We start from the raw sequence: 22,124 nt of genomic DNA on the forward strand, positions 1-22,124 counted from the left end.
GAGTCTTCGGTTTAAATTGTTTCTAATCGATTAAATTTAATATTCTTTCCCTTTTCAGACATACTTCAATCAAAACGCCTTAACACTGATACGGTCGCTAATCACGGGAGGGGCGACACCAGAGCTGGAACTGATCCTAGCCGAGGGTGCTGGTCTAAGAGGTGGCTATAGCACACCGGAGAGTCTCAGCAATCGCGACAGGTATGTGCATGGGCAAGACAATCCCACCAAAAGCTTACATTCATTCCTCACTTAACCGCCAGATGCCGCGTCGGTCAAATCTCGCTGTACGATGGTCCACTGGCCCAGTTCGGAGAGGCCGGAAAGTACGGTGATCTGTTTGTGGCAGCACTCAAATCCTACGGAATGCTTTGCATCGGTTTGTATCGATTCCGGGATACTAGTTCGAGTTGTGATGCAAGCAGCAAGCGATACGTAATCACCAACCCGCCGGATGATTTCTCGCTGCTGCCCACAGATCAGGTAATTGTTGATTATGAATCCCTGATCACTAGTAACAGTAATAATCTCACGGAAATGTTGGATTGTTTCATTTTCTCCTTTCTCAGGTATTCGTTCTAATGCAATTCGATCCGGGTCTGGAGTACAAACCAGCCACTGTCCGGGGTCCGGCCGGGGGACGCAACCAAAACAGCCAGCAGACCGGTGTCGGAGGCGGTGGATCCAACAAAGACGACAACTCCTGACTGTTGCTGTGTAGCGCCTTGACTGATGGTCCCTACTCTTACATATGAACAAAAGAAACCGATTTTATATACCAGATCGCGCAATATATCAAGCATGTGTTTCATAAGTTTGTCAAATTGTTTTCCAAAAACCGATAGGAACAAACCGATGTCAAACCCGACTGAGTGTGTGTTCGTTACAGTTCATTGTGTTGTGTTCGTGTTTGCGTTACCAGTTTTAATGAGTTTTCAAAAAAAGTAAAGGAGTAAACTAGTCATACCTTTAGTACGGATCAGTTTCAATCCAGCATATGTTGCGCAATCTAGTGTATAAAAGGGAACAAGCCAAAAGGGGTGTTTCAGCAATCAAACCCCAAAGGCTTTATACAATGTGCTCGAATCGCCAGATTTAACATCTCGAACGTGGCGATCGAGTCCAACTTAAAACTATAGTAAAGTTCATATGTAAGATGAGAAAAACCTTTTGCTTCCCACACCATTCCGTTTGGTAAAGAAAGTTACGAGAGAATGCGATACAATTGATTGAGCTAGTATCCGAGTGCAAAGAAACAGGAACCCAGAGTTACAGATTACTTTTCCTTACTGAGTTAAGATTTACCATTAATTAGTTCCTATGCGTATGCGTATGTAAGTCACCTGGAAGAAATTATTTTAAATAGGATGCATACACACATAGAGAGAAAGAGTGAAAAGTCGAATTTCAATTCTTCCAAACCAACAACAGCACTATGTGTAGATTTAGGAATTTTACTATAGGACTCCAGCAAATATCTATACCAAAAACAATAGTTGAAAATCCGACGGTAGAAGTTTTATTTTAACAGTCCAAGCTACTAACACTCATCCAAGTTACTCCTGCGGACACGTTGGGGATGCTTCGACAAGTGTAATTGTTTTGGGAATAATCTAGAAACGGAATCATTACAAGGGAGTAGTTCGAACTGTTGACATGGTGTATAGATTTTAAACGATCCGACATCGTGGATTCTACCGACAATGTCATCACCGTATCCCAGACCTTCCACTTTGTTGAAGAACATGTCCACTAACAGCGACCCCAGAAGGGGTGACAGCACTCCTCCTTGATGGTAGCCTCTTAATGTTTCTCAGGGTTACAGTATCCCCTCCCAGTGACAGTGCCTCTGTCCGGCAACACAGTATTTCAGTAATCCATTCCATAGTTGACCGCTCTATACCAGTTGCGATAAGCTAATTTTAACTGCTTAGGACTTCTTTGGTGTACTGAAGGTTACCCATTTGATAAGGCACGTCTTTTTAGGGTTGGGAACCACCTAATTTCTTACAGCTTGGGAATTTTAGGTAGATTCATTACGTACAAGTGTACGTCTGGATATCGAGGTGTTTGTGATCACCAATATTTCCCCTTTTTTGTTCTAGAACTCGATAGAGGCACTTTGACACAGGTGGAGCATATTCTTGTACCCATAAATTTCTCCGCAGAGGGAATATTACCCTAGGTGCAGTTTCTTCCTCCTTCTCTGTGATGGACTGACTAAAACTTCTGATTTTAGTCAAAAGCAATCTCAACATTCTATCGCACTAGTCACTCCCAAGAGTTGGAGTCCGCTTTCAATGTGAGGATGTCTAAAGTTTCACTGTTCATTCGAATGAGTTGCCTCCATCCAGAGGTCGATGAGTTTTTTTTAAACCTCTATCATTTCAAGAGTGAAGTCAATCGCGACTTAAACACTATGCCAGAAATATTCCAGAGCCGTAAGTCCATGTGGGAACTTGGGTTATTTATTTATTTATTTAAAAGCTCACTCGACTTTCAAATTTCAGTAAGCCTTTTCATTGTCGTCGATGGTGCAGAGACCGGAAACCCAACAAATTGTGGTGAATGGGCTCGGCCTCGATAGCCTCGATGAAAGCGTCGCGGGTCTATCTTCCGGTTTCTGGACCAAAGCTAGCACGATAGCCGACGCCTTGGCAGAGAACACCGAGCATGGCGCCGGTAGACGGAAAGAGAGTCCATCCCCTATCCCGCTTACTCCTATGCCGACCTCATCATTGATCTTGGAGCCTCTTGGTAGCCATCAGCTTATATTTGGACCTGGCCTTACTGCCGGCAGCGCTGACCCTCAGCTCTGTAGACAAGCTTGTATCCGGATTGGGCCCGCGATCGTACCACGCCCGGTCACAAACTCGGTGTAGACGGGCGATTGGTGGTAGGTCCACGTCTGTATATTTGCGGTGTATCTCGCTGACCGTCCGCAACACCAGCAGTCCTCTCCGATTGTCCGCTCCAAAAATCCCAGAGCTTTTCTGGCGACCCAACAAAACGCAGGCTGCTTCAGCAGGCGTGCTGGGAAGCAGGCCAGAAGCAGTGCGGATTGGCCAGTGATATATGGGACTCAAAATATCGATAAAGCCTTCCATATTACAGGACGTCATCTCAACCCCGTAAAATATCTTGCTGTGGATAAACGCCTGGCTAATATGCAGTGCGATACAATTGCAGCGGTTGTGCTGAGAACTAATAGTTTTAATTAGCCGCAACCGGCACTCGGCTTTAATCCGTTGAAAGTGTGGCAGGAAGGTAAGACGATGATCTATGGTTATCCTCAGAATCTTTGATTCTTTTGCGGTAGGGTGCCACCACCCCGTCCAGCAGGATCCCCTCCCTGTTGCGATATGGTTTGTGCTGCAGAAGTGCATAATCACGCTTTTAGTAGATGACATGTTAAAGCCGACTGATGACGCTCATCGGCTCACCGCACTTGCGTTTACGACGGGTTCGTACGGTGGTCTTTCCCATCGCGACCAGCACGATGTCATCAGCGTACACAAAGACGTAGCTGCCCGTCGGCAGGATAGAGAATAAAGAGTTCATGGACACCAGGAACAGTCGTGACGGCGAGGACTGATCCCTGGGGGACTTTGTTGTCCTCCAAAAAGTCGTTGGATTGGGCACCCCGACTCCTAGCCGAAAGGTGCGGTTAGACAGTAACGCCACACGGTATTATAAGCCTTCGCCATGTCAAGTATAGCGATATCGGCATGCAGGCCATCAATTACGAATTGACATATCACCTCTCCATAGCTGGCGAGAGAGGCACCCGTTACTGCTCCACGTCGGAATGCAAACTGTCGTTGATTCAAGAGTTTACGCTCCTGTAGTAGCCGCCTGTTGACCATTCGCTCCACCGACTTGGCGAGGCAGGGGAGCAGGCTAATTGACCGGAAATCATCCGGCGTTCTGTTCCACTGGCTTCGCTTTGGGATAGGAATTACTAGAGCTTCCTTCCGTGAGGCGGGCATCGGTTGTCCACTCCAAATGCGATTAATGCTGTCCAATATCGCCCACTTGGCTACCGGCGGGGAAAGTTCCAGTAGGGGATAGCCAACGTCGTCCAGTCCGACAGACTTGCCGTGTACCGATTCCAATGCCGCATAAAGTTCACTTCCGGTGAAAGACCGGTTGCACACTTGTCCTGAATCGGATTCGAAGCAAACGGGATTAACCTCAGTCCTATGTTTGATTCGTAGGAACGCAGGTGGGAGGACGGGATCTACAGACAGGGAAGTGAAGTACCTGTCTAGGTCGTTACCGATAGTTTGGGGATCGATCGTTGTGCACCCGTTAACAGCAATGACGTAGCCACTGTGTCGGCGCTTTCCTTTTTGAGGGCGTTGACTCTACGCCACAGCTCTGATGTCGAGGAGTCTGGGGAAATACCTTCGAAGAATCTGGTCTAGCCGGTGTTTTTTGCCTTCAATTGCTCTGCTGGCCTCGTTTGTGGCCTTTCTGAAGTCAACCGCTCGCTGACTTCGGCGCGGCTCGTTTGCAGAAGTCTTCCTCAGTGTCAGTAACACAGTTCGCTTCTTCTATAAGCATTGCGTTCTTTATCTGGGACCGTTCGAGGTTCTTGGCGAGACATGGCTATGCTGAATTGTTGTTATTGTGTGTCTGTCTTTGATTTTGATTGTTTCCACGATGAATGGTGTTTATGTGATATGCTCCCACCTGGTTTTCACCGACCAATCAGAATTAGACTCGGCCCGAATCTCTGTATCGATGGGAGCCGTCGAACTTCGTTGCTTCGTGGAGGTTTGAAATTGTAAGCCCTAAAACCATTCATTCTCCGACACAAATCGCAGAGCAACGCGTTTTCGTCGCTTAAAAATGTTCCACTATTCCGAGATGCTGATTAGTTTCCAAATTCCGATTTCCGAATATCCTTTCAAAATGAATTTTGACAACTTGCAGTTGTCCTAATCCTACGTTACTCAAAACTTAAAGCCATCGACAATCCTTTTTTACTGCTATGCATCCGCTGTATAATGGAATTGAAAACATCGTCATACCTCAGGTGACTTATGTACCCATGGATAGTAACATCGTTTCAGCATTTCAACAACAAAAAACTTTCTTTTGTTCACAAAACCAAGACGGGTTTCCAATTCTAACGCGACAGTGACGCTACCGTTGGAAAACTGAATGGTATGGGAAATAAAAAGAAAAATCTCCCGTCTACCAGCGAGGACGATATCCTCATGTGCAAAACTTTGGCCAGTTTATGGCAGATAACAACGACAAAGATCAACAACAACAACAACAGAGCTGGTACCACAAAAAGCGGGAGCCCATCGAAAGGTCGCTACACTTAAACTAAGAAAAAGATAAACAAACGAAAGAAAGAAAAACAAACCTAAGACGACAAAAACCCAAACTTACTGCAAAACAGCCGATAACTAGCCTGTAATGAAGATATTGCTTACTTCAATGTTTACCATTTTAAGTGTAAACATCTTAGATAAGATAATTGCAAAAAATACTTAGTGCCGTGCATTTTATAGAAAAATATACTAAAAATAAATAACCAAAAAAAAATGTTGCCACTTTACCAGATAGATTAGAATTAGCTAAAAATACCAAAAAGATATTCGTTTGCATATGTCCATTTTGAGGATGTTTTTCTTTCAATCTATTAAGAACCGCACGGTAAATTTGACCTATCTACAAACTTAGTACTCCAGCAGTCCTACTGACCACTAAGAATCCTTCATGGCTGGGACTCGAACATACGACGAGTGGCTTTTGAGACCAACGCCTTACGCTCTGAAGCGTCGGATTTCACCAACAAAACAATAATTTCTGGCGATTTCCACCACCTATTCGGCAATAATGTCTAGCAACCTTCTGGGTACTACTCGAGTACTTATTTTCTAGATCAATCCAGTTTCCCGTGCAAAATGTGCTAAGAAATGCAACAGTTTTCAATTTTTTAAAGTACATACATGTCGCACACTTTCTAGTTTTCGATTCTAATTTCTACAAAACACGATAACATTTGATCTTTGCTACGTTAGTCCGCATGTCGCATCGCCGCCAATCATACAAACTGTAGTTATAATGAAACCACCCAAACAAATTAAGTCGTACTAAAACGGTAATCTCGAGCTTTTATAACTAAATGCGATTGTTTCTAGAGCAAAGAGAAAAAAAACATTCTAACCATTCGAAAGAACTAAGCATATGAGAGAGGCTAATGTAAAAAGTAACCGTAAGAGATAGACATACAAAGATTACATACATTGAGCGTTACGATACATTGAACAGGCACTGTGACGCTATAGGCATAATAATATTGCATAGTAACATAAAACAAACAAATGAAACGCGCTTTGCAGGTAACATTTTGAGCAAACAAGGCTTACTAGATGTATAAAACGGAACCTGTTGTTTCTGTTGTAACATTAATCTTTAACAACAATCGCGAAATGATTGCTATAAAAACACGCGCGCTAGAGGTCAGTCCTTACGAACTACTAAAACCACACACACACATACTTGAACAATCATGTTGAACCTTTTATAGATCCTGTTCGTCATCTATGGTAGTTTGTTGTTATCGATGGGTTGTTTTCAACAAATCTGTTTCTGTTTAGAGAAATCAAAAGTAGATTATCCCATTATCACAGGGTGCGACTTTTTCGTTTGCCCTCATTCAGAATTGGATGTTTTTTCAGTATCTTACATGCAAAACCAACACAACCCAACCCAGGAGCCTCGTTGTAGTGGTAGGTACCCGTCAACCATCGCATTCTCGTACTCTACTCTAACCACATAACAGAAAACCATTTTTCTCTAATCACGTTCTCAATGTGCAACATCTAAACTTATACACACATATAAAACAAACAGTAAAAACGCTAGATGGCGCCTTGTTAGAAACGAGTAGATAACACATAGTATGTGCGGAAAAGTTGAAGTTACCTTATTTCTAGGAACGCCGCGTTGTATTATTGCGTTTCCAGCTTACCACTTCACCAATCACAACTGTCACCCTAGAAATACAAACTCGTAAAACAATGGATTTGATCCAGTACTAGACGATAATCCAGAAAACAGAGGGAAATTGTTTCTGTTTTCGCTACTTATTTTTTATTCTTTTGATAGTAAACAGGAGCGAATATTATTTTACTTCCGGTTACTCTGGAAAAACGGGGATAAAATCGAATATTGGAACAAAACTAATACTCTAAAAAAATGCAATACAGGGCTATTTCCCTGCAGTTTCTCGACGAAACGTCGAATGCTTCAACTGATATCCCCATCGTAATTCAGATTACATTCTTTATACACAGATTTTTCGGAAACAAAAACATAAAAACTAGCAACCCTGAAAATGATCATGGTATATATAGGTGTGGCAGAACACACGGTTTGCTAGTGCTGGCCACCAAAACTATGTAAACAATCCAGAAGCACAACGGGTCGATGTTATAGCGTTCACACAATTCAATGGGAGCAGAACGAATGGTATGACGAAAGCAAGTCGATTTATTCTGTGATCACTCACACCACTCACGCAAGATTCATTTTACGAATATCAAAGTGCCATCTTTGCCATACCTGTATATACAACATTGATACAAACTAACATCACGGAAGCAGGGATACCAGGTAAATTTTTCAAATGTCTTCACATTTCATAAAAAATGTCTTCATTTGTCTTCACTGACCAGGATTCTGAATCGGCTTTTGATTTTGAGCCAGAAATCGGTCAAGACATACGAAAAAAATTGTCATAAAAATGAAACACTAGTCTTCACTGCCCTTTTCAAATGTCTTTAAAATGGAGTTATGTCTTCACATCTGGCATCGCTGCACGGAAGTTCACATTAAAGAGACTAGAATAACAAAGAGACGCCATCTTAATTCAGTGAAAACAATGCAACTAGCAACCAGGCTACAGGTCACAGGCAACACAAATGTGCAAACCTCACTAAACTTGTTTGTTGTTATTCCGTTTGTTTCTGCTAACCAATATAAAAATCCGATGCGACTTCTGGTCTGCTGAGTTCCTCGACTAGCTAAAACATAGTTATATCCGCAGGAATCGTATTTTGCAGCAGCAAAACCATATTAGGCCAAAATTTATTATTTGCATCATTTGGTATTCGTTACCCTCATGCTGAATTTCGTGCTCCCATCAAACCAAGCCCTTTTCTCTTTAGCGTTTCTAAACACGATGGTATTGTAACAAATTTGGTTTGAGGATAAAATTTTTATCTTGAAAATCTTTAGTAATTTTAATGAATTGCATAACAATACTTCCTTAACAACAATACCACATAATGCTAAACATTTACGATTGATAACTCTCTTGTTCGTTTGAAATGACATTGACAGTAAAATTGGAATTCCAAACGGAACATGGCGTCTCTTTGTTATTCTAGTCTCTTTAGTTCACATAACCCAGTAAAATCCATCCGGAAAGCGGTATGAAATTCTGGCTGGTTTCCGCTGGAATTCCGGCTCTAACCAGATGGTATTCCGGCAGCTTTAACTGAAAAGTTTTGCTTGGCCGTTCCCTCTACACTACCTCACAGAACTATCAGGCTAGTTTTGGTTTAGAGCAGGCTAGGTAGAGATTGACCAAGAGGAATTTGACGTATCCAAATGATCATAAATCTGACGTATTTGTATAGCGAATATGTCAAATTTCATGTTCGTTTGGATACATTAACTTTCCATTTGGTTTCAACTTTTTAACGTTTCGCTAATCTGGGTGTAGATGTGTAATACAGACATATTGCGGTAGTTGGGCTCTTTTTCAACCAGGTTGCTACTTTTTAGACAAGTATCCGCTTGAGCCAAGCCAAGAAACCGGATGTAAAAAACTCATGTCGAACAAAAATGAAAAAAATCGAATAAAATTCCAGAACATTCCAAACAAAAATACAAATAATCTGTTATTGCAAGCAAAGTTTTCTTAATCCGTCGAAATCTAAGTTTTTTGTAACTAAAATGCTATTTAGACTCTGAGTGAACGTGAATGTGAAATCGACTCACACAGAAATGTCAATTTAAAGATCTCAATTATTATTATTATTTATTTATACGATATACGATAATTGGATGAAATCTGATCAACGATCCTTCTCCATAGCACTCGGTCCGCGGCTGCCTCTCTCCACCCACGGTTGCGTTCGATACCTTCCAGATCTTGCTACACCTGGTCAGCCCACCTAGCCCACTGCGCTCCTCGTCGTTTTTTACTCGCCGGATTCGAGCCGAACACAATTTTAGCAGGGTTGTAGTCCGGCTTTTTCGCAACGTGCCCTGCCCATCGTAACCTTCCGGTTTTGGCCAGCTTCCGGATACTTGGTTCACCGTAGAGCCTGAAGAGCTCGTGGTTCATCCTTCGCCTCCACACACCGTTCTTCTGCACGCCGCCAAAGATAGTCCTAAGCACACGGCGCTCCAAGACTCCGAGTGCTTGCAGGTCCTCCTCGACCATGATCCAGGTTTTGTACCCGTAGAGGACCACCGGTTTTATCGACGTTCAGTACATGGTACACTTAGTGCGTGGGTAATTTTTTCGATTGTAGTTTTTTTGAGCCCATAGCAGGCACGACTTCCATTGATGATGCATATTCGGATTTCATGACTATATATATATATATGACATACTCCACTATCTCGAATACATCCCCGTCGACCGTAACACTGCTTCAATGCATCGCAAAGTATGCGAATGCATCCGATGATGTTGAGAGACCTACAGTTCTACGTCCCGAGTTTCCAACCGGTAGTCCTTATTGTTTGCCATGATCATCGCCGATTGTACCGGTCCGTATAATCTTGTAAATTGTTTAGTTTATGGCTGGCTTACAAGGCCTGACACTAACCCCCTAACATTCCGGGGGACCATGGTGCATAGTTTAGCTTAGAGTCCCTCGCTGACACTTAGACGATGATCAGCCGCCCCTAACATGGGGAAAAGACGGTGTTGCGGACCGCTCCTAACATGGAGAACAGACGCTCCGCCTCAGATTTGCCGAAGAACAAAACGGTAAAACTAGCATCCATGAGCAATGCATATACTGACATAACGGAAGATCTCATAAGCTTCCATTTCTACTTCCCCTCACAAAACTTTCATGCTCGTTTGGCTAAACTTTATGACACTTAGCTAGTCTGTGTATGAAAAGTCTGTAGCACTGTTTATTTGCGACGAGAAAAATACAAAATATTCTTGGAAATGACTGACATCGCTGTCTTGAACTAAAAATAGGTTGGCATCCATTTGAGAGAGAGAATTTCGGCTGAGACCTTTTCCACTGGCACTAAGCCACAGTTTTCTTATTTTTCATCGAAAGCCCTTCAATTTCTAAAGTCATTCTAACAAGAGCAGATTCTTTAGTTGATTGTAGATAGATCAAGGGGGCATTAAAAATGTAACGCACATGAATTGGAACCTATTAAGAACAAGTTAGGGATCATGTCATTAACATAACATCAAAATAATACAATACAATTCGGAGTTGCTGAATTATGTTATGTTCGTGAATTTCGTGAAATTTATTCTTCAGAGCGTGCAAAAAACAATCAATGGCTGTATCATCAGCGAACTGTGACAGAACTTCACTTCCTTTGATGCCCTGCAAGGGAATACAGGGTGTCTCAGAATAAGTCGTCAAAACCAAAACAAATCAATTTTATTTTCATTCTGAAGATCCTGCGAAATGCGTCTGTCTGCTTACCAAACTATTACTTTCGACACATTTTAATATTGTTCTATAGCAAATAATAGCAATATCAAATAGATTCCTGGAATACATACGATCATTTTGTTGATTGTGACTATCCTGAAGAAGAAAAAAAAATTCATCCCGAAACAAAATATCGCATTCACCATGCCGGGCTTTAAAGTGTTTGTTTTTCGTAGCTTTAGCCTGCTTTTGACTCTCCGTCAAGCCGTGTACTACTTCTTGTATGGTTTGCATTTTAGGGCATTTCTGAGAACCTTGTTCATCGATGCGTGAGATATTTGGATCTTCCTTTCGTTCAATACAACGGTCTTTGGCGAAATTTTCAAACAAGGCAACAATATTGAAGGGTGTTCTGCATCAAAAATTGACTTGTATAAACGTTGAATGGAAAAGCTCTGCGCGCTTAGCAGTTCTTCAACAAAAACAGACTTTTAGTGACCATTTTTGCAAACAAATTTTTAGCAAAACATCTAACAAAAATCATTGATTGGACTAATAGTTTTACTCTTACGAAGGAACGATCTCCGAAAATAGAGAGCTTCTTATAAAAAAAATATTCCACGAAAACGACAATTCCTTTTTCCATGTATTTTTAGCCCACAGCATATGCACAAACATAGAATTTATTTTACAGGATGCTATCGCCGACATAACAAACCCTTCTACTGGTGTAATCCATTTTCAAATCCAACCAAAACAAAAACATAGATGCACATAAACCATTCGCCTGATAGACGAAAGTGTGTTCAAAATCCACCACAATGCGAAAAAACCATCATTCCAACCAGTTCATGCTAGCAAGTGTTCTGGCAGTGTATAGAGTGTAAATGTATAGCGTATTTCAGTACATCAACCTCTCATTAAAATCCAGAAAAAAAAATTAATCACAATCTACGGTAGAATCAAGAACGTTTAAAAGTATAGCCGCTTGGGCTACGGGAACTAAAAACAGCCTACTGCGCCCTGCTAGAAGAAGCACGCTAACAAAAACGAATAGAGAAAAATGTCAAAACTGAATTAACCGTCTTTCCGTGTGCAAATTTGACTTTGTTTCATTCGTTTTGTTTTACGATAATGTAGTACGACACTTAAATAGCTACACCGTGCGACAAATGGGAACTGATTACATCCCATAACAATGTGAAGATAAGATAGTTGTAAAGTAAGCATTTTTCGAAATCCATTTTCATTTAATTAAAATATGAAAATCAAAACAAGAAAAAAAAATAAAGCGAAAACCATAATCTAGGCTTTTTATAAGAGATTTTCGTAAAAAATCATACAAAAACGCAAAAAATAAGTACGCTAAACATAGATGTAAATACGAGTGTTTAAAACTAAACAAAGTATCGTAATAACAGCAAAGCAGAACTTAATTTTAGATAATACCGTGGTAATACAAAAGGAATACAACTCGATAAGCAAAAACCATCTGTTCAGCCATTTTCAAACAAGTTCACATACAGAATAAATACCAGTAAACAATGAAGTAAATGAAAAAAAAACAGAACAAATGCCTCAAAATATGTTGCGTTAAGTTTACGATTTAGGTAGTGGTAAATATTATTACTATTATTATTTTAGGCAAAACGATAAACCAAAAAATACAGCGCAAAAACATCACAAGATACATAACGTAAAAGAGTTCTTCTCCGTTCCTGAACTGAAACCGGCATAGCTTATATGCGTACATAGAAACTGCTGATGGCGATAGAACAAACACAACAAGAACAACAACAGAAAACCATAGGTTGTAACGTGCTGCTACATTTTACCTTAGAAGTAACAAACAAACAAACAAACAAACAAAAAAATCAGAAACCCCATTTGCCCAATTTGATGAATTTGCTTTTGCCTGTGCTCTGTAGTAAAATTTTTACGCCATGTAACTTGTGATAAAAACTAGAAGATCCGTGATTGATAGCGAACTGAGTAAAACGTTGACGTCCGAAATCCGGACGGCAAGAGAAAGAATATTGATTGAACAGTACCCGCGGCATCCGATCGTGTAGAACCGGTAGGTAGGTGTGTAAGTGTGTATGTGTGCGTGTGAGTGTTTTTGTTGCGAACGTTTCTCGCATATGCAGCGCGCCTCTGGTAGAAAGCGTTTATTGTGTCTTTTTTTACACACGTGACTGCAACAATCGAATCGAACCGGTTTTAGTTAAACTATTTTCGACTTTTTTTACTAGTACTTACGCGTAGAGATGTTACACTAAATATCGTAAGTCGCGACGAAGCGCTTACAGTTGTTCTAAAATCAAATTGATCTATTACTTCACACAGATACCATACAGATTATGTGTTGAAAGTCCGGTGCAGTACTTAACTGTAGTATAGAGAAATGATATGTGTGTGTGTTTGATTTATCTTTGTTTATATTCGTATGTATTGTTTACAACACTTGAGGTAAGATTGACGCAAGGAAATGTTGTTAATGTTAATATTATTGTTAATTATAAATTGAAATAAAAAATCGAATCAGTAAGCCTCAGTGTTTTCCCTGCAGTTTATTGATGACATGCCTCAAATAGTAGCGAACAAAACCATAAGATCACCCTATTAAATGAAAGCTACGTATTTTTTCCTTATTCTGTAATTGGGTCATTTCTATGCAAGATAATTAACTTTTATCACATTTTATGAAAAACGTAGGTAAAACATATCAACAAGCTTTGATATTAAATATATGGGTCATTCCACGTCAGAATTACAACCAAAATTTTAATTCTTCAGCTGAAAATAATTGACACGTATTTTTTGTTTTAGCTGAAAATCATATTTCTTCAAGTTTTTGAATATTTGAAGTTTATAAAATTGAAAAGTTTTCAGTAACTGATAACTCGGAAACTATTCGATGAATGGAAAAAATATTAAATAAAAAAGTTGGGTTTTTGCATGACCTTACCGGAAACGTTAATTATTGTTTTTGTTAAAGAGCGTATGTATTCTGCAATTTTTATAAGCAAATTGAAGTTAGACCAATTGTTTCTGTATTTTCTGTAAACATTGGTAAAAAAATAACTTTTAAACACCAAATCACCGATCAATTTGTTAATAATTGTTTACGAAAATGAAGGAAAACCATCATTTTATAAGATGATGAATAAACATCTTGCGAAAAGGGTGTAAAACATAGTGGTTTCTAATATTATTCGCAGAGCTATATGTGTGCTGTTCCGAAATATAATTTGTTGAGCACCGTAGCCGCCGCAACATCATTTCCCGTTCCTCCTAAGTTAAGCTAAACCTTCATGAGATGGTATAAATTCACGAAACACTCCAGATCACGCGAGGAAAGAATATATCCGGCTAATAGGAAAGTGTCAGCTTTGTATCATACACAGCCGATCCTTCTCTCTGATAGTCTACACTGAATCTCCTACGTAGTCCAAAGTATGAACTGATTTGGTCTCGGTTTCGAGTTGGAACTTCATTTATGGAACGATTTTTTATAACCACAATAATACCCCCGATAACATTTCGAAGAAATGTATGAGCCAAATAGTTGCAAATGGCTGTAATTTCAGAATAATTGCAAATAAAACTAAATTTCTTACTCGTTTCATTCATATTTTGGCAATGGTAAGCTTTTTTCGAGAAGAAAATGAAGTTTTTTTTGTAAGCTACGACTCACTTTCGGGTGAAAAAAAGCAAACTGTATCACTTTGCCAGTTCATGAGCTGAATCATAGGTGTCGCATGACTAATTTTAGTTTTGCCGCAAATCGCCAATAGCGCTACGAATCTTGCTGCGATGAAAAATAATCGTCGCGTCTCCTTTGGCAAAGCACGGACAATATTTTGACTGAAATTCTATTCTGAACCGGACAAAGAAGAAAACAACAGTGACGCCAAGTAACACTTTGTAGAAGCTCCAGTGAAAATATTAAATTTGGGGAGAAAAACCCAGTGAAATCCAGTAAAAATAACAGAAAAACAATTCAAATCCATAAAACCGATAAGCTAATCAGGCGGTTCAATAAAGAACTAGTATCTAGGAAAAAAGTGAATCGAAACCGAAACCCAGTAGGGAGGGTATGTGCGGAAAGCCCGTTTGGAAAAAGTAAAGAAGAAAATCAAATAAAAGAACCAAATCTAGTTTTAAGAATAAATGCAAAACAATACGAGTAAATGCGAAAAACACGAGCAACATGGTCGGCCAGCGCCTCCCAAACGGTACTGTAACGGGTAAACTAACGACGCTGAATCCCTCTGGATAGAACCGGACCCATTCTGCACGAAAGTCCTAGTTTACCGGGAAGCGAAAAAAGCAATATTTTTAAAGTTTTATTGGTATACAAAGCACAGACTAACAGACATAACACTCAAAAACAAAGCTTCGTCCGCTTTAACGGTCTTTTTAAAATGTATTTGTAGTTGGGACTGTAACCACATTTGAAATTATGGCGCCACTGACATGTGAACAAGTATATGGGGGATAGACCACTAGTGAAAAATTGTTCTCAAACCTGAGGGGTGACCCTCCAGTAAATGGGTGTTTGGGACCGTGAATAAAAGGTGGAGCTAGTGTTCTGGAAAAATTGTCGCATCGATGTTTTTTGAGGGAATTTCCTCATAGTGTTATGTCTGTTAGTCTGTGTACAAAGCTTCACACTTCATGATGAAAAAACTATTGACGTTGCAACTCTCGTATAACTGTACTATACGAGTCAACTGCACTTAACGCTGTACCAGTGGTGCTAGTTTACAGAAAATAATGTTGCCAAACCGCTTTATTCAGTTGGGATAAGATGGCGAGTCTTTATTCTATAACTCAGCGTCTTTAGGCTAAACGGATACCAAGCAACACCTCAATTCGGAAGGAAACCGCTGTAACGAAACGCTCGAAGACAGCAGCAGACACTACCCGAAGTGGCATTCCTTGAACCTCTCGACCCAGATACCCTACCACCCGATCGTGATCGGAAAAATACTGGCGTAAGAAGGGAACATAGTCCAACTAGGGCGATTGCGGTTCTAGAGCGGAAGGAAATGTATCCACTGTTAGAAAAAATCCAATTCGATACATACAATATTGGCACCAGTTTCGATATTGCAAACGATTTGCTTCGTCAAAGGAGTTCCCAAGGAGTGCGACGAAGAGGAAATTCAGAACAACTTAACCGCAAGTGCACAGATCGTCACGGTTGAGAGGATCAAACGCCGGGCCCGTCAGAAACAGAAGAACAGATGATACCGACAAACAACATGAAGGTCATCGTTAAAGGTGGAAAAATTCCGGATTCCATTCGGTTGTACGACTGTCTATTGAGAGTGGAGCTGTATGGGTTTCAAGTGAAACAGTGTCAAAATAACTGCTAAAGGTTTGGGCACTCACAGAAGGTCTGCAGAGGAATAAACAAATGTGAAAAATGCTCGGAGGATCATCCACAAGGGACCCTTACAAGAAGAACATCAAATGCATAAACTGTGGCGGAAAACACCAGTCCAGCGACAGACAATGCAAGGAGGGAAAACCTTCTCAGCACTATGAGAGCGGAGAGGATGACCTATGCCGAAGCAGCAGAAACGTACTACCCGAAACTGACCAACGGGTTCTCTCTATTAGACATCGAGTCAGAAGAGGAATTCCCTAGAATGGGAGATACCGAAGCGCAGGAAGCAAGACAGGCAGCGAAGAGATACGGTAACAGAACTCAGAAAGGAATAAAAGCAAACCGGGCTCACCTACCGGTAAAAAATGAAGAGAAGGGATACAACACAATCGTGGTCGAAACCGTACTAGCAAGAGTAAGAGAGGATCTAATCAAACAGCTTAAATTAAGAACGTGGCTTAAACCACTAATGGAGCTGAGTAACGAGCCAGTCGAATACAGGGGGAAACGAATGCCATAGATGCAGATTAGCTCATCGTGTACATCTTTAGACCTGCCGAAACAAAAGAACTGTACACGTTTTCAATAAAGAACAAAATCGCACTGGCACTGCTAAAGAAAATTGGCTGAAGGAAGATGAGCCGTTCAGGTTTAAAAATTTAACTAGTTTCCAAAAGAAGACCAACGACTACGGGGGAATTCTAGTAACGCAAGGCATTGAAATCAAAGCTATAAAAATCCAGATTTCTCCATCCTGGAAGCCGTAGGAGTAAGAATCATCAGCGGAAAAGAACCAATCAGCCTGTTGTCAATGTACATGTAAATGTACAAGCTGGCGAAGATCTGAGAAAACTATCCAAATGGCCGAAGCAATTAGAAGGGGAGGTTGTATTGGTGGTAGACTTGAATGCCCACCATAACGGTTGGGACCCAGAATTCCCGGAGTGTCCCAGAGAAAAGCTACTTAACCAGCTGATCATGAACTCTATCATGATCCTTCTGAACGACGGAAATTCCAGAATGAGCCTGACCCCAGACAATAGAGAATCATCGATTGACCTGACGTTGGTAACGGAAGGAGTAGCCAGAAAAGCGAAATGGAATGTTCTGGATGAAGAATTCGGTAGCGCACATCTATCGATAAGAATTGGAATAGGTTGAAATACCGCTGATAGAAAAGCAAGGGAATTATCAGCTGTTTTCAAAAAGGAATTTAGGAAAATTAAGAAAGCATACGTAAAAGAACTCTCAGAGAAAATTGACTATATCACGCCAGCGAAACAAGTCTGGAACGTAGTAAAGAGAATAGAAACGTCACTGACAGGAGAAAGCAAAAAGTCCACAGTACCGTGTCAGGAAGCGGATTCTCAGTTTATGAAAAACTCGTATCGTTAAGCTGCCCAGTAGTTCAAACGGAAAGGTGGTTTGAAGATTTCGAGTCTACCTTGAATGATATGGAGATTCTCAAGAGGTTAAGAAGGAATAAAAACCACTTGGCGCCGGGGCAGACGAAACTATTCGATGAATGGCCTCTGCGGGTTAGAAAAATCTCCTATGAAAAATTTCTAACCCTATGAGCGGGGACGGGATTCCAGGTGCGCTGCGTACAAGGCAATCGATTTACCAACTACGCTACGCCCTCTCCCCAAATGTACTACATATTCAAAAGCCTGAATATGAACCTGCAGTTGAAAGTAGTCGAAATGCAGTCGCAGGTTTTCTTGACGGAGAGGATTCTGGAGAGAACACGGAGATGACCCTTCCCTTCCGAGCTCAAAGAAGGTCAATTTGCACTTATGAACGTCAATCTGAAGTTGATAAACTCTGCAGCGAAGGACAGACTCAGTTGCAGAAATCAACAAGCAACTGCTCGGCAACCACATGCATATATTTCGTAGTAAACGAAGTCACAAAAGCGAAGAAACAAAATCTTGAATATGTGGTAGTGTTCTTAGATGTCTCAAAGGCGTTCGACTCCGTCAAAACGGAAATGTTGCCATCACTTGAGATTTGCGGAGAGTGTAGCAAGCAGACGATTAGGAAACTTGGTGCTGAAGCTGTAAGCGATGGGGCTCAACGTGAGTCCGCAGAAGATCGAGGCCATAGAATCACTGTCGCAAACTTGGGCTACACCATCGATAGGGAGATGAGACATCGAAAACACATTGAGGACTTTTGTGAAAAAGCCAGCGGAAAGATTCCGTTGCGGAAGGTACTAGCAGGAAGGCAAAGCTACTCGAATCCGGCAACACCGATCAAAATAGGGAACGCACTAATACGAAGCAGGCTAGAATATGGAGCAACGATATACGGTAGCGCTGAGGATACGAATCTCAAAAAGGTTCAGGTGGTTTAAAACTCTACCTATTTCTGTGAATTTTCACGTTCAACAACGTACTTTTAATAAAAGTTGATAGAATAATAGAGATAATGCACGAGAAAATGATTAAATTTGATATGAATGACAAAATGCCCTGGAACCACAACTTTTCGTATTCTGACAAAGGTCGCAAAGTCCCGTTCGATTTTTGAGATTTTTTCACATCAGAAAACCAACAAAAAAAGGCATGATTTGCAGCATAAAGCAGAATGGTTATTAAGAATAAGGAATTTTTCTGAACAAAATGCCCCAAAACTCCAGCTTTCCCTATTTTTGGAAAACGAAAACACCGGATGAAAACCGGTTCTCGCTGAAAACCAGTTTTCAGGTTGCTTGTTGACCAATTAGCCGAAAACCGGTTTTCATCCAAGTGAAGAAATTGGCCGTTATTGCCAAGATTCTTTTCTTTATAAAAAATCCGATTGTTTACATTGGCGCATGTAGGTGGTTCATTTTTTCTGCTTTTTATATATTCGCCATTAACACACGTTAGGCCCTCTTGTTTATTCGCGATCGATTTATTTAATCAAGCCTTCCAATCTCATATTTCCAAAATAAAACATTGAAATTGATGCTCGATGTTAGCTTTATTTCAGAATATTACTTATATTCTTATATCAGAATATTACTTATATTTAAAATGAAGACGATTTTCTCTTCCCCACTGTGAAATCAACAATAAACCTAAATTCGGCCTATCACTCCGGTGGGCTATTATAAACACCGTCGTCTTATTTGCTAAAAATCTAATCCTTCCTTAGTTAGCAGTTTCGCACGCATCCACCCAGTCATTGTACACGTCGACCGGTTCCGACAGGAAGTTGATGGTTGTCTGGTAATCCTCCATGCAAACCCTGCAGGTAATCCGGGCCGAGTTTCGACTTTTGTCCATTTTAACCTCGCAGGATTTTTCGTGATTGCAGAACGGGCAGTTGAACTGTTGATCCAGCGGTTCGATGTTTTTACGCTTCGGCGGGGGCTTTCTCTTCGATTTGCGGCGTCCCATGGTGGTGTGGTGCTGGCCGGTTTGCGATTCGGGGACGGACAATAGAATTTTCTGTTATTTTTTATGGGAAATGTAAATTTGTTTACCTTCGGTAGTTGGCGTTAGAAGCTTTACGAGAATTTTCTTTTCGGCGTTGATGTTTGACAACTACACGGTTATTAAAATAAAGCGCATTCAATTGATAATTCAACTCCGACAAAAATGCGAAAACTAATTTATTGGGTAAATATCACGTGCCCAACAATAAGTAATATCTGTACATTTGAAATCCATGCAATACTCCAGTAGGTTCAGTCAGAAATGGAGCCGGAACTTTGGCTAGTTACTATTCCGGTTCCAGTGACACAACCGGTTCTTATTAAAATTGGATACTATAGCTAGAATACTAACTAGAATCCAGCCATAATTTCGGCTCATTTTCCGGCTGAACTTTACTGGAACATATTCCAGCTCGAATGCCGAACCCAAGCGAACGATGTGCAAACTTAGGTTTAAACACCGTGTACGTACACCATGTGCGTACACAAGAAAGGTACACACAAAACAGAATGAGTCAACACTAGTGATGATGAGTGATAGAAAGAGAAAACTAGTGTCAAGAGCCTGTGTGTACGAACACCGCGTACATGGGGTTCGGTTTTGCAGACGAACATGTGTACATGTTTTGGTACGTATTAGCGCTTTCGAGTTTGCACACGAAATGTGGGTTTAAGATGAGCACAGAACTAGAGCGATCAGAACAGTAAGTAATGATACAAAACACACGGATTTTGAGGAAAGATGATGGATGACGAAAATGAAATTAGCAAGTATGAGTTACAGATTTTGGACGGGCCTTTCAAACGACAATTTACCAAGTTCGATGTTAAACTAAGTGCAAAAGCTAGGCGTCGGTAAAGAAATCGTGTCAATTTTCTTTTTCAGTCTGATTTAGATAGCTGATTAATGTCAAGTTTATTACATTGAGGTTTGATAAAATATTCGAAAAATATGAAATCTGGCTTCCATTAAAATTGGTTTTAAAAGCAGTGAAATATACGACTACAATCGAAAGCTTTTGAAAGAAATACACATAATTTTCATTTAAAATCGACTATCGTAAAAACCGCACACAACCTAGTTTTGACTGAAAACTGGTGAAATGAAGAAACCAGTCGTGTTTTCCAAATACATATTTATTTATCTTGATGAAATGTCCATTCCGGCCCGTACACGTTCAATATTTTTGTCAATACTAGAGATGTGTAATAGGGGAAAAAGTTAACGATGTGCATTCAAATGGGATTGACGTGTCCATTAGAATTCCATCAATCCGTCGATATATTGAACGTGTTAAGCGGACCCTATACAGAAGACAGGAATATTGTCAGTAAAAATATTGACGACTGCTTCACTACGCCAAATCCCACTTGAATTCTATAGCATCAATACCCAGCCCACACGAAACAAGAATATTGTCAATAAACATATTGACAAGACAATTTCATTGCGTCAATCCCCTTTGAATTCTACAGAATCAATATTTTCAATATGACCTTCCTCCATTAAATTATTGATCAGTAATTGTTTTATTGTCAATAATTTTGTTCGTGTAGGGTCCGCTTATCTTTACAAACGTTGCAAGGGTGTAAGCGACAATTCATCGATTCGAACCAACATCAAACGAATCGAGCCAACGAAAGCGATTCGCCTGATAGGTTTTTCTGTTCGCCGAAGCAGAAGAAAACAAACTTGACAAAACTCACCACTGAATTGCCAAATAAACGTCTTGCTGACTCCCTAAAAACATAATGGCAATAAAACAGGAAACTGGGTATTTATAGTACCCAATAATTGATATTTTATGTTAGGCGTGTTATGCAGAAAACAGCCGAACGTGGGGCATGGATGTTAAGTTGCCCTCAGTTAAGGTTGCTATATCAAACGATAAATGACTTCCAGTTTTTCATGGCACTGGAACGAGGCTAATTGTTCCTGTATTCTTCTATTTTTTTTATTTTCCAATAGCAAAATAGAGTAAACGTGAGTGATTTTATTTTTGGTTTAAATATTCTAGAAATACTAAGAGCAAATATTGAGTACTGGAACAAATAGCATACTCCCATAATTTATTTATTTTTTGAACAGAACTCATCATTTAACAACCTACACTGAAAAAAATCCAAACGTTAATTCTATTTACTTCGAACCGCTTAAAATTCATATGAAGAAGAAATGCTATTGTTATCTCGCGCACACATACCTTCTATGTGTCAACTGTATAAACTATGTATGCACACACATAAGTTATATGTGCATATTGTTATAGAATGGGGTTTTATGCGCCTAATAGTTATGAAATGTGAATGTAAGATTAATATTTCTTGTAAATTCACACATTAGGTTTATGTGCCAGCAAATAGTGTCTATATGGCTCCGTTAATTGCAAAAATCTCTGTGTAAAATCAATAGGCATAACGTTTACTTTTTTTTGAGTGTATGAAATCAAAAAAAATATTTCCCTCGTTCAGAAAATTATTCTTATAAAACCGTCGAATGTAATAAAAAAAGACAATGTCATATTGTTATAAACTAGAAGATTTCAAACTGATATTTTACGACAACAATGATTACAATGCCCCTGAATTTATATTCGCAATATTTATATTTTTGAAAATAATATGTAGT

General features: G+C 40.1%; 2 protein-coding genes across 5 annotated transcripts in view; one reads left to right on the forward strand and one right to left on the reverse strand.

Moving 5' to 3' along the window:
• The window catches only part of LOC131677701 (calcium-activated potassium channel slowpoke), a 226,900-nt gene extending 214,662 nt beyond the window's left edge, over positions 1-12,238 (forward strand). For all 4 annotated transcript variants that reach the window (XM_058957670.1, XM_058957671.1, XM_058957668.1 and 1 more), the window contains exons 24-26: positions 59-201; positions 264-483; positions 570-12,238. In XM_058957670.1, coding sequence (XP_058813653.1) covers positions 59-201; positions 264-483; positions 570-707 — 501 coding nt within the window. In that variant the 3' untranslated portion in view covers positions 708-12,238. The remainder of the gene's footprint in view (positions 1-58; positions 202-263; positions 484-569) is intronic.
• Positions 12,239-19,019: 6,781 nt separating this feature from the next.
• LOC131676311 (transcription elongation factor 1 homolog) lies at positions 19,020-19,641 on the reverse strand. Its single transcript, XM_058955425.1, has 2 exons — positions 19,544-19,641; positions 19,020-19,469 (listed from the first exon to the last, which is right to left on the reverse strand). The coding sequence occupies exon 2, from the start codon at positions 19,455-19,457 to the stop codon at positions 19,209-19,211; it is 249 nt and encodes an 82-aa protein (XP_058811408.1). The 5' UTR covers positions 19,458-19,469; positions 19,544-19,641; the 3' UTR covers positions 19,020-19,208.
• Positions 19,642-22,124: the final 2,483 nt, after the last annotated feature.

This window comes from Topomyia yanbarensis, chromosome 1 (genome assembly GCF_030247195.1).
Source record: "Topomyia yanbarensis strain Yona2022 chromosome 1, ASM3024719v1, whole genome shotgun sequence".
Taxonomy (NCBI): domain Eukaryota; kingdom Metazoa; phylum Arthropoda; class Insecta; order Diptera; family Culicidae; genus Topomyia; species Topomyia yanbarensis.

Bases quoted from the DNA above. Each gene is read 5' to 3' on its own strand.
- LOC131676311 (XM_058955425.1), bottom strand. From the start codon at position 19,457: ATGGGACGCCGCAAATCGAAGAGAAAGCCCCCGCCGAAGCGTAAAAAC.